Source organism: Taudactylus pleione, unplaced genomic scaffold (genome assembly GCF_031769625.1).
Source record: "Taudactylus pleione unplaced genomic scaffold, aTauple2 ptg000452l, whole genome shotgun sequence".
Lineage (NCBI taxonomy): Eukaryota > Metazoa > Chordata > Amphibia > Anura > Myobatrachidae > Taudactylus > Taudactylus pleione.
In genome coordinates this window covers 655001-668809 of record NW_028284854.1, presented here as the reverse complement: position 1 = coordinate 668809, position 13809 = coordinate 655001, and the positions used below count along the sequence as shown (strand labels likewise).

General features: G+C 43.7%; 1 protein-coding gene across 1 annotated transcript in view; it reads right to left on the bottom strand.

Moving 5' to 3' along the window:
* Nucleotides 1-13809, bottom strand: part of LOC148505485 (pleckstrin homology domain-containing family G member 3-like) — a 225517-nt gene that overhangs the window by 19283 nt on the left and 192425 nt on the right. The window contains exons 5-10 of the mRNA XM_088448223.1: nucleotides 9856-9925; nucleotides 8720-8766; nucleotides 6732-6882; nucleotides 5358-5489; nucleotides 4508-4690; nucleotides 3785-3877 (exon numbers count right to left, since the gene is read on the bottom strand). Of these exons, the coding sequence (XP_088304349.1) occupies nucleotides 3785-3877; nucleotides 4508-4690; nucleotides 5358-5489; nucleotides 6732-6882; nucleotides 8720-8766; nucleotides 9856-9925 (676 nt within the window). The remainder of the gene's footprint in view (nucleotides 1-3784; nucleotides 3878-4507; nucleotides 4691-5357; nucleotides 5490-6731; nucleotides 6883-8719; nucleotides 8767-9855; nucleotides 9926-13809) is intronic.

The window sequence follows — 13809 nt, the reverse complement described above, 5'->3', positions numbered from 1 at the left end:
GCAGGTTCAAGAGTGTTTGCTGGCGCTCCAGTCTTCGGCACGCAGTCGCTGAATGGCGAAAGTGGCCAGAAATTTTTCGGGCCACCCAAAGCGTCTCCTGCACGCCCCTGTCGCTTTTCAGAAAATTCTGCACCACCAAGTTTATTGTGTGAGCAAAACATGGGACGTGCTGGAATTTGCCCAGATGTAATGCCCGCACAATATTGGTGGCGTTGTCAGATATCACAAATCCCCAGGAGAGTCTAAGTGGGGTAAGCCACTGGGCGATGATTTCCCTCAGTTTCTCTAAGAGGTTGTCGGCGGTGTGCCTCTTACTGAAACCGGTGATACACAGCGTAGCCTGCCTTGTAACGAGCTGGCATTTCTGAGATGCTGCTACTGGTGACGCTGCTGCTGTTGCTGCGTAAGGTGATACATCTACCCAGTGGGCTGTCACAGTCATATAGTCCTTAGTCTGCCCTGTTCCACTTGTCCACATGTCCGTGGTTAAGTGGACATTGTGTACAACGGCATTTTTCAGGACACTGAGGACACTTTTTCTGACGTTTCTGTACAGTCTCGGTATCGCCTGCCTAGTGAAGTGGAATCTAGACGGGATTTGGAACCGGGGACACACTACCTCCATCAATTGTCTAAATCCCACTGCACTAATGGCGGATACCGGACGCACGTCTAACACCAACATAGCAGTCAAGGCCTCAGTTATACGTTTTGCTTCAGGATGACTGCTGTCGTACTTCATCCTCCTCGCTAAGGACTGTTGGAGGGTCAATTGTTTAGTAAAAGTAGTGGTGTTCCTACTTCCTCTCTGGGATGATGAACGACTCCCAGCAGCAGCAACAGCAGCAGCGGCAGCAGTAGGCGTAGCAATGCAGGATCCTCCGGAGGAATCCCGGATAGGAGAGTCAGTCATGCCAGTGACATGGCCTGCAGGACTACTTCCGATCCTAACTAAGGAGGAAATTGACGAGGAGGGAGTTGACGGTGTGGTTTGCAGGCGCTTGGATACAACAGGACAACGGGATTTAGGTGTCCCTGGACTGCTTACGGTCTTAGCCAAAGTTTCTGAACTTGACAGTAACTTTTTATGAACGCGCTGCAGGTGCCGTATAAGGGAGGATTGTTCCTAGGTGGTTGACGTCCCTACCCCTACTTATTTCACCTTTACATATGGTACATATGGCAAGACAGTTGTTGTCCGGATTTGGATAGAAATATTGCCAGACCAAAGAGGTGGAATGTTTGGTCTTCTGCCCAGGCATGACCGTGATGGGCTTTTTCATCCCACGGACAACAACTGTCTCCCCCGGAGCCTGATTTAAACAAACCACATCACCATCAGAATCCTCCTCGCCAACTTCCTCCTCAGCGCCAGCTACACCAGTATCCTCATCCTGTTGTACTTCAACAGTGACATCTTCAATTTGCATATCAGCAAGTGGACTGTGGGTGCTCCTTTCAGCACTTGCAGGGGGCGTGCAAATGGTGGAAAGAGCCACCTCTTCCCGTCCAGTGCTGGGAAGGTCAGGCATCGCAACCACCACCACACTTGGACTCTCCTTGGGGATTTGTGATATCTTCTTAGAAAGCACAGTTCTTCGCTGTGCTTTTGCCAGCTTAACTCTTGATTTTTTTAGTGGGAGGAGGGCTTCCATCGTCATGTGAAGCTGAACCACTAGTCATGAACATACTAGGGATCGACCTTAGCCGTTCCTTGCCACTCCGTGTCGTAAATGGCATATTGGCAAGTTTACGTTTCTCTTCAGCTGATTTAAATGTCTTTTTCAAGGTCATTTTCCTGAACTTTGCCATTTGGGATTGTATGTGCCCTCTACTATGACATTGGGCATCGGCCTTGGCAGACGACGTTGATGGCATGTTATCGTCTATGTCATGACTAGTGGCAGCAGCTTCAGCACTAGGAGGAAGTGGTTCTTGATCTTTCTCTATTTTATTTTTATCGGAGAAAGTTTGGTCCTCCATTTATGTTATATCGATTTGATATATACGTGCGGCTAAACACAGAAAATAATTTTTTTTTGGGTTTGGACTGGAGTGTACTTTGTGGGTTACAGCACCCTTTAACGGTCAAGCCAGCCGGCCCTTTACTTATGACACAGGCGCACGCTTGGCACTACTTTGTTGATGCACGTGCGGCTACTGCGCACACAATTCACAAACACAGAAAATAATTTTTTTTTGGTTTGGACTGGAGTGTACTTTCGGGGGTTACAGCACCCTTTAACGGTCAAGCCAGCCGGCCCTTTACTTATGACACAGGCGCACGCTTGGCACTACTTTGTTGATGCACGTGCGGCTACTGCGCACACAATTCACAAACACAGAAAATAATTTTTTTTTTGGTTTGGACTGGAGTGTACTTTCGGGGGTTACAGCACCCTTAACGGTCAAGCCAGCCGGCCCTTTACTTATGACACAGGCGCACGCTTGGCACTACTTTGTTGATGCACGTGCGGCTACTGCGCACACAATTCACAAACACAGAAAATAATTTTTTTTTTGGTTTGGACTGGAGTGTACTTTCGGGGGTTACAGCACCCTTAACGGTCAAGCCAGCCGGCCCTTTACTTATGACACAGGCGCACGCTTGGCACTACTTTGTTGATGCACGTGCGGCTACTGCGCACACAATTCACAAACACAGAAAATAATTTTTTTTTGGTTTGGACTGGAGTGTACTTTCGGGGGTTACAGCACCCTTTAACGGTCAAGCCAGCCGGCCCTTTACTTATGACACAGGCGCACGCTTGGCACTACTTTGTTGATGCACGTGCGGCTACTGCGCACACAATTCACAAACACAGAAAATAATTTTTTTTTGGTTTGGACTGGAGTGTACTTTCGGGGGTTACAGCACCCTTTAACGGTCAAGCCAGCCGGCCCTTTACTTATGACACAGGCGCACGCTTGGCACTACTTTGTTGATGCACGTGCGGCTACTGCGCACACAATTCACAAACACAGAAAATATATTATTTTTTTAGCACTTGGGGGGAGCACCCCTGATGGACAGAGCACCCCCTGGACAACACTACAGCACTCCTTTAGGACTGGGACACTGCACAGGACTTTGGAGTGGACACAGCCCCTATGGAGAACTGACTGCACAACACAGTCCAGCCAGCCCCTATGGACTTTGAAGTAGTGGACACAGCCCCTATTAACAACAGCAGCACAGCACAACACAGCCAGCCCCTATGGACTTTGAAGTAGTGGACAACAGCAGCACTACACTACACTACACAGCCCTAACTCCCACCCTCCCTCTTCACTGTCCACAGCCGAGTGAGAAAATGGCGCCGACGCGGGTACCTTATATAGGATCCAAAACCCGCGAGACTCGGAAGGCGGGATGATGACGTTTTGCCTCGATTTCAGATCCGAGTCAGGCGGGAAAAGTCGAGCCTGACTCGGATCGGACTCGGATCGGGGGGGCTCGGGGGGGTTCGGATTTCAGAAATCCGAACCCGCTCACCCCTAGAAATAATGAGTGCATGTATTAGAGTTTTTGCAGTGTCTTGTGTAAGATATGGTCGTCCCATTTCACTTTGGACCACGGGGAAGCAGGGGGTGGGGAGGCTTGCTAGTCAAAATGGCTATGCCATATTAAATGCAAAAGCCATTGCGTATCAATTAGGAATCAAAGTTCTGAAATGTAGCCTTTGATGTCTGTCATTAATCCTGTTGTCATTTTCCATGAGGAAATAAAGTGGTGCTGCGGCTTCAACATTACTTAATGTGGAATCGTTGATTTATCTCTTACCTGCACATTGTGTTGCTGTTTGTTGTTCTTATAGTGTGTTATAGTGAAGCTGAGGGAGTCTCTTGTACTTTCAATCAGCATCAAGCTTGAACACTAAAGAATGACAAATAAATGAGCCTCAAACAAAACCAAATACGGCATATTAACAATTTAAAAAAAACAAAACAAAACACTAATTGTATTAAGAGTGTAGTGGGTGCTCCTTCAATCAGCAGCTGGCTTTCATTAGAGTCTCAAGCAGCTCCAAAAGGTGACTGGCCAAGGTCTCAGCTATAATAGTACAGATACCCTACTACATGCATTCAATAACAGGGACATTTGGGCATAATACAATGCTTAATGGAATGCCCCTATAAGAGTGGAAAATAAAATTGATAATTTAAATACAGAGAACCTAATTATTGAATATGAACAATTGTCAGAGAGATTTTATACGTTCCTCATGTAATCTAGTTATAGTGGGCATTACAGGATCATCTTCTATACTAAACTCCGGTGAGGGCGTAAAGACATCCAACAGCTTCCCAGTAACCGGCTGTGAGGTAACACCTCAGTCTGTGTTTTTGGCAGCTCAAGTAAACATTGCTTTTCATATATTATACTCCTATTCCATAAGTGGTAAATTGTTTTTGAAATGAATGGCAGCGGTCAAGATCTAATACAACCTTCCATTGCCTACTCTACTATATCACCCCCTGGCACCTCACAGGATTAAGGGTTTACCGGGATATGGGTTTTGTAAACGAAGTGGTCTCCACGTTTTTTGGCGATTAATAGAGCCTTATCAAACAGGAAAAATGTCCTCTCGCTGCGAGCACGCTGCACGCGGAACGTCCCCTCCAGAACCAGTTCACCATAGGTGGAGAGATCCAAACCTTTCCAATTTAGCAGCAAAGACTGGATTTCCTGTCAAAGAACATTGACAAAGTCATTCTAGTTAGATAACAGTCTCAGGGGAGGATCAGATCTCTATATATTCAGTAAATAAGGCACAGAAAAAGAACTCTGCATGACAGTTTACTTGTTTACAGGCAAAACACAGTCTCCATGTGCATAGCAAAAAAAAAGCTGTTTTTAGAGTAGGGGTGGGCAATATGTGACCCCTAGCTGTTGTAGAACTAAACATTCCAGCATGCCCTACCACAGATTTGCTATTTGGCCATGCTTAAACTGTTGCAAGGCATGATGGGATTTTTAGTTCAACAACAGCTGGAGGGCCGCTTATTGCCCTCACCCTATTTTAAAACTTTTGTTTCTCTTTAAACCGTGCTGGACTAAAGGCAGGATGGAGGGGGCGGATGCCACAGGGCCCCACACATAGCCCCCACTAGGGAACACTGGCTCCGCGACCCTGCACGCAGTGCATCTGTGTGTGCAGCAGCAGCTGGGACTTGTGGGAGCAGAATGCCTGCGCTGTGACAGAGGACTGCACATCACAGTGGATGGACAGCAGAGGGGTTGGCATGTGAGCACAGGGAAGAGGAGTGGATTGTAGGGGCCCCCACAAGCTAATTGTCCTGGGGCCCCCACAAACCTTAATCCAGCCCTATGCGGAGGCATATGCCTGACTCACCTGTTGGCGCACAGCATGCTCATGCTTTCTCTTCATCTCATTGATATACCAGGCCACCCCAGTCATTGTCTCTATGGCTTCCTCCACCACCTCGTACCCTTCTTTATCCACATCAAAATGCTTCGCTATTTCCTGGAGAAATACAGAATGAGAGAATCCCTGACGCAGAAGTCTACACAGCAGGGCATAGGAGGAGTCCAATAAGTATTTCATTTAGAATTATATCTGTCTTGTTTTGTTGTCACACCACACGCCTTTGGGGCTGATTCAATTAGTGGCGCAGCCACGACGTGCACATAGCAGCCAGCATCGCTGTTAGTTTCTCCTCTCATCCCATAGAGGTGCTCGGTAAGAATATTGACCTAGAACCTGTCGTCATGATAAGCGGATATGTGTGCAGGTGAACAGCACAGGATGTTTGGTGGCACATCGCAGCTAACTGAATTGGCCACTATATGACTATATCACTAATATACATGTTTCCCATCACCCATTCTCTGCCTGGAGAAGAGTCAAAATGGAGCACTCTTTATGGGGGGATATGTACGAAGCCTTGTAGAGTGATAAAGTGGAGACATAAAGTACCAACCAATCAGCTCCTGTCACTTTTCAAAAACAGCCTGCAACACGAAAGTTAGGAGCTGATTGGTTGGTACTTTATCTCTCTTCACTTTATCACTTTCCAAGTCTTAGTACATCATAAGACAAATAGTACATGTGGGGAGCACTAACTGACATCCTTCCTATCTATCCCCAACAGTAATGTTGGATGGGCAGACATATAGGATGGAGGCCTAGGGGAGGGGCTGATGAAAGGCAGATAGCAAGCAGTTTGTTGTTCACATATAGGATGAACTAGAATGCAGCTCCTCCGCTGGGAGAACATGTGGAGCAAAAGTCTAAATCTATTGGAGATACTGCATTACAAAAACAAATTCTGACCCTAAATATCTACAACTATAACTATAGCTATGCCTATTCAGATCTACCTATATTTCCATATCTATTTCCTTCTTTATTTTTTGTAAGGATGATAAACCGTAGTGAGTATCCACATATCCTCTTAGGCTGGGTACACACTTGTATGATCGGCAATCTTGCCGATGGTCGGGGCAATTTACCTTTACCCCGACCATGCAAGATTGCCAGTACACATTACCTGATGTAATGAACAACGGAACGATACCTCGTTCCGTCCTTCATTACACTGCACAGCCCTGCATACGATATTGTGTGATTGGCTGTGCAGCACGGCCATCCACACGATATCCCTTGAGACCCGCGGGAGGGCGCAATCGGGCATAGTGTGTACCCCAAGATGTAACCACAATTCTGGGCAGCTTATCTACATGATCTCCAGCCATTCCTTGTTACCTGCAGCAGAAGGTGGTATTTCAGTATCCTTTGTACTGGCTTTAAGAGGTAGGATCCTAAAGGAAGGGAATGGTTCAGCATCTCCTGCTTCTCCCGGAAGAACTTTGCCAGGACTTTGTTCCTCATGCATTCCGTGAGGGTGGCCACAGAGCTGAAATGACATCACCATGAGACGTGGAACACATGACCCGTACAGCGGCAGAGCTTTAAAGTCCTAGGGGTAAGCTTGCTAAGTCTTGCAAAAGCTGCCGTTTCTCAGTGCGTTTAAGCTGGAAACCTAAGAGCACAGTGTGTTTTGTGTTTATAATAGCAATTTGCTGCAGGGAACACCATTGCTCTCCCTGTCTGTCAGGGTCCTGCCCACATCCAACATGGCGACCCTCGGCCGGTGCCTAGCAGCTGACTTAGAACTGGTGCGGACCAGGGGAATCTGACTGTTTAATTAAAAAAAAGTATTATAAAAGTATAAGAATATTACTGCAGTTTTACATTTCCTGCTTAAACACATCAAGAAATGTCCGTTTAGTAAATTTACCCCAGATTTTCACTCAGCAGTGTGCAGTTATAGATATAGATACCTAGATATAGAAAAAACACTTTTTAAAAAAAATTGGTCGGTTTAAAGGGAATTTAACTCCAAAACAAAAATGTAGGTCATGAACATTCAAACACAGAGCTAGGTAGTGTAATAGTATTAGTCGGTGCCGGTTAAGGGTGTGCGCCTATACCGTGCCCTCTGTGTGGGTAAAGGGGCTCGCTGTTCTTTTTGCCAATAACTGCATAGTTGAGCCCTGTTAGTGTGGTTGGGACATGACTGCAAACTAATTTACCAACATGCCCTCTAATGACCGTATTGATTGTAAACGTCAGACATTTCAGTCGTTTTGGGGCTACACATGAAATAGCAGAATTCTGCAACATCGGCTAATTCTCCAATGTTACATCATGTGGACAGCAAATGATGGGCATGGGTAAAATATTCTCCATAACCACAACTCACATTTTCAGTTAGTATGAAGATCAGATCATTTTCACACATATTAGTTAATGTTTATGAAGACCAGTGATATTAGGTTTAATTACCGGTCTTCCAAAAAATGCCTAATTCCTTTTGTTTTGGGTAGAACAAGTAGTCTGCACTCCTGACTAATGAGCATGTGCTTGGAAATGAACACGCAGTACCCACAGCTAGGATTCTTGGTACTGGTTTCCTGCTTTTGCCCAAAACTTGTTCAAACAAGTTTCCCTCCCCTCCCAATCTCCACACCCTCCTTTCTCAGCGTCATGTGCAAAACAAAGCACAACCCTTGTCAGAGAGAACAAACAGGAAAGCTCTACCTAAGTCGTCACTGACTGACAACCCCAAACTCATCAGTAACAATCTCTGCCAGGATGTCCTGGGCCCACCCCTTCTATTATGGTAAGGTGTGAAAGACAAGACACCATTAATGTGGTTGGATGACAACATCTTACTGAATGCAGTCACCGTCAGAGCGGCCAGATGCTGCCCTGGATCTACAGGTTATTTTGTACCCACAAATGCTCCATTGTATGGCCAATTAGTGCAACGATGTGATTATCTGATTGAAACTGCAGAGAATACAGTCACTTTGTTAGTGATGCTGCCTGGGCTGTGCCCACTTACATGAGATTCAGAGATTTGGCCCATCGGACAGTGAAATCTGGATCACTATGATCATCGTTAGGGCCCTATAAGGTGGCCATAAGATGACCACATACTTATAAGCGGACAGCGTTAAACTTCTGACCAAATATAACAGCATGCCCAATAAGTGATCCGACCAATTGCGAATGGGTTATTTATGGGCATCGCTGCAAATTTCGTCACACAAACCTTCATAAAGGAGCTAAAGCAGATCGATTAATTCAGGATAAAAGCATCCTCAGGAAATATTAGTGACCCTACTAAACATGTCCAAAATGCATCTTAAAGATATAGGCGTGCCAATGCAAATAATAAGACTTACTTTGGGTAGTTGTTACAGTACTGGGTGTAAATATCGAAGTAATGGCTCTGTGGACATAATAGGAGAAAGTTACAGGCTGCAGAATCCTGCCATGTATGGGCAAAAGTTAAGCATGGTGCCAAATGTGCCTGCAGGTTTCTCTGTAAAGGACCCAAACGCTCACATTCCACAACATTCTTTTGCGGTTCTTTATATAAAAAGATACCAAAGTAATTAAAGCTTTTATTTGCTTTAAAAATATATATTTACTAAATAACATTCCTTATAATAATAGCACTTTGTGTATTTAGCAGGCTGTATGAAAGTGCTGCTGCACTGCTGAATACATGGTGGGGAACCTTCAATGTAATATCGTCGGCTAGTGCCGGGTCTATTTAATATTTTACAATTATTTTTAAAGTGTAAGCACCTTATGAAATTAGTGAATGGCTACAAATCAGTACTGAAAATACATTAGAATATTTATGAATTACTTAAGTATTTTTATCATGTGGTAGAATTATATTTTGCTCTACTCCACGGCATCCAATAGAGCTTTCTATGTGGTCACAACTAGGATAGTAATAACAAAAATGACATTGGCATGGTGTCAGGAGTATAAAAATGAATTGCTGTCCCATTGGGGCATGGATGCAAGCATATGGAATTAACCATTCATTACTAACATATACCAGATATGGCTGTAACCAAGTCTTAAGCTGAGTACACAATAGACGATATTGAACGATTTGTCGTTTTGAGCCAAATTGGAATTACAAATCGTCTGCATCGTTCAGTGTGTACACACTACCGTGCACCTCCGTGTGTCGTTCATTGCATCATTGCAGTGCAGGCAGATCTAAAGGGATCATTAACAATTTTGTTCAAGTCATCTAGTGTGTACGCCTACCTGACGACTCAGTGATATGTTAACGTTATATAGTTAACAATGAAACGACCAAACGATGCAAGTTATATCGCTCGGTTATTTAAAAGATTGCACAGTGTGTACGTATTCTATAGTTTATTCTGGGGTTCAAGGGAAATTGGGACGACCACAGAGTCGTTTGCACATCGTCTAGTGTGTACTCAGCTCTAGACCTGTGAACTAACAAACATGATCATGCATGCCATTACACATTTATTCCAATACTAACCTTTTCAACAAAGCAGTTGGTCACAGCTACAGGGTCATCACTGCAACTATCAAGGTCTTGGAGAAGTTCACTGCTCAGAAAAGACAATAAGAAAAGCAGGTCAGTGCGACTGCATTCCATGTGCATATGAAAAGACTGCGGTGACAGAAAGTATCAACCTGTTAAACATATAATGCATAGGGCTAGATGGGACGTGGATATGGAACATTCTAAATCCGGATACACACTATATATCGTTCAAACGTGAATCGCAACGATCAGGGGTGTCTTAAGAGAGGAGGGGGCCCATGTGCATTCCCTGTCCGGGGCCCCCTCCTCTCTCCCCGGCGGCCGGCAGCCAACTGACCCATCTGGCCGGCCACTGCAGCATCAGTAGACTCTGGGCACTAGAGTGTGCCCAGAGTCTTATGCACATGCGCAGATCGTCGGGGAAATGGCGCAGCTGCCATTTTCATGGCGATTACCTCACTGCGCATACGCAAAACGGTGAAAAAATGCCCGCTGCGGACGTTTTCCCATGCTTTGAGCAGCGCTAAGACACCCGATGCAGGACCGCGGAAAGGTAAGTTTTACATATTATGGGTGCACCCATTATAGATATGCCCCTGGCAACAATATATCTTACACATTATATAGTTTGTATGTCCGATCCGTCGTTCATTGCATTGTCCCATCTGTTGTTCTGCACAGCAGAAGGGACGAATGAACGACTCTGTGCTGTTACATGTAATCACACCTCGCGCTGTCGTACACAGGATAGTGCAGAGACTATGGTGCGTGTATCGTTACATTGCAGTGCAGTGTTTCCCAAACTCATTCCTCAGGGAGCACTAACAACGCATGTTTTCCAGGTCTCCTCACAGAATTAGAAGTAAAATAATTAGATCCATCTTTAAAAATGTGTTAGTGAGTAATGCACACCTGTGCACCACGGTTAGTGCTCCCTGAGGAATAAGTTTTGGGGAACACTGGTACAGTGTGTACCCAGCTATACAGTCACAGATTTGGGAAGCAGAACATTTCTGGAATTCTATCTTTTTTTTTTTTTTTGAAGTTCTGATATGTCAGTGTTGCAATGTGGTTCTGATGCAGCTGGCAGAGCATGCTGGGGCTTGTAGTTACTCAACACTTGAACATCCACAAGCTGTAGAGGCCTGTTCTAGTGCCATGCAATGTAACTACAAGTCAGTATGTAGCAAGCAAACATGGCTCACCTTCAGCAAGGGTCACCTTCCTTTTGCTACTAATGCTGAAAGTCTCATGGATCTGTGATGCTTTCTATTTGAGTAATATCTTGCCCCGGGCTGCCTTCAGCTACTAAGATGGGCAGAGAAGACTAATTTAACATTTGGAGAGGAGCAGAGATTTCATAAAATGGTAAAATACGCCCAGAAGAGTAGTGATTTCAGGGACAAGCACGAGATTGTGATAATGGGGAACAACAATTTTGCTTGTCACATTTTACAGTTTTTAAATTTCACAATGATGGGAGTCCTAACATTATACAAAATGTGCATTATAGAAACCAATAAACAAAAAGACAAAAAGAGAAAGAAAATGAAGGTGCAACCGAAATGCGCTACAAATCAGGACACGCGACTAAATGACTCATCACACACAAATGAAAAAATATATATATAGTAAAAAAAGACCGGTCACATTTAAAGTGCCCATGCAAAACACAGGATATAAACCATACCCTCACACACACATGCGTTTATTTCTGTTTCCATTACTTGTTTCCCTTGTAACCTACCTGCCAACAGTTCAATTGTGATGGACATCTTGAGACAAATACAATGGGGAAATAATTTAGATAACATTAGATTGAGGACAGATGCCCATCAACCATAGACCATACAAACAAATAACTAGAAGGTTATGTGTAATACTGCGCGTGACATTCACAGATGCTGGGTATACAAAATAGGGTTATTCAGCGATCTGCAGAACATCAGATACGCAGAGGCAGCTTTACCTGGGGGAACGGCCTCCTAGGAGGGCTGGCAACATTGCATGCAACATTGTAATATGTATATAATGAAATCATGAGATTAGCCATTCTGACTATGGTAATCTAAATACGTGGATTCATTCTTCCAATATACTAGAATAACCATTAACCAGTCAGAGAATTAGGAGAGTATAAATTCCACTGGGTAAAAAATGGGTGTATTTAGCTGGATATAACTACAAGACGATAACAAACAGAATGGTGTTCACTATACATAGCTGCTGTCTATGGTAAACACAACAGCCACTCTTTCTACACAGGAGAATGTATTTGAAATACAGCATGTTGCGGTGTAGATTTACTCTGTACTTTGGCAGGTGTGTAGGCCGTGCTTACCATAGAGATAAATGATTTGTACAGTGTCAGTCATTGTAGTAGCATCCATATAATAATCGGCTATGGTCTGTCCCGTCTCCAACATGCAGAGGGGGAGCCGGGGCAATTATGAACTTTTAATTGTGAAGTGTTCTTTTTTGTAATTGAAATAAGATGCAAATAAAACACCGTATAAAATGCATATAATAAAACAAAAACATTTTGATGCTTGTGGGTCGCGCTGATACAAATTTAAAAGTTACATATATGCAGTTCTTCAATGCTCCCAGAAGTCTGGAGCACAGATAAATGAAAATACAACTCACTGGTTTTTCTCCCTACAGCCCTGTAGTTTAGTTCAAAGCAGATTACATGGAAAATTCACTTAGGGGTATATTTACTAAAGTGCGGGTTTTTAGAAGTGGAGATGTTGCCCATGGCAACCAATCAGATTCTATTTAACATTTATTTAGCACCTACTAGAAGAGAATTGCTAGAATCTGATTGGTTGCTATGGACAATAACTCCACGTCTAAAAACCTGCACTTTAGTAACTATACCCCTTAGTCTCTGTGAAGAAGGTACGTTTCACTACACAAGAATTTGGAAACTGCTGACAGACTTCAGGAATGTAATCTATTTGGGGGGATCCAGCAAGTTACAAAAAAGTGGCTCTTGACTGGATTGCCGCATTTCCTGTCAATCTAGGTGCCACTTTCAGTACACAATATTACATCTATTTCTTGCAGGGCTCACAAACTGGCAGCAGTTCCTGTGCAGAGTGTGAGGTAACACACAAGATCTCTGTACAGACTCCACATGTAAAAAGGTGTAATAGATCATACAATATAATGTGATCATGCAAAACAAGAAAAAAAAAAAAAAAAAACACGATTCTGCACATTTTTAATATTGGAACCCCAGATAGAAAACATCCATTGCAGCACACGAACAGGCATAATAGGATCTCTCAAATAGGTTTGTGTTTTAGAGCTTATTCACATTAACTTCTCAGTTGTTCTAAGAATGACAGATGTGTGTCCCAGCAACAGTGTGAGGCCGGGAAACTAGAGGATATTTCAAAGTGGCCAATTATCAATATTCATCATAGCAATGTTTCAGTCACCAAGTTCTAGAAAGGCAAACACAAAATAAACCCAGAAATCAGGATAAACATAATTTTTTCCATGACTTTTAATCATACTTGCCTATTTTGAAAAAGCATTTCACGGAGATGGTGACAGTAACACCTATGAGCGCGGTGGTAAAGTGGGCGTGTACTGCTACATTTGAGGCGTGTCATAAAATGGAGTTTCAGACAAATGTAAATGAGCCCCAAAGCAGTTAGTAAGATCTACTTGTTCATGAAAACACACTGACACTTTTCAGAAAATATATGTAGCCATATCATTGTGCCTTATACCCAATGCAGGGAAATGATACTAATGATCCTATTTGAATATACTGTATAAATCTCTAGGTTTTTAAAAAAAAAAAAAAACAGCTAGATAATGGGGATAAGGTGCAATCAGGGAGATTACTAGACTTTTCAGGAAGTTTGCTACTATTTCAGGGAGTCTTCCTGACAATGAGGGAGAGTTGGCAAGTATGGTTGTGTGTGTGTG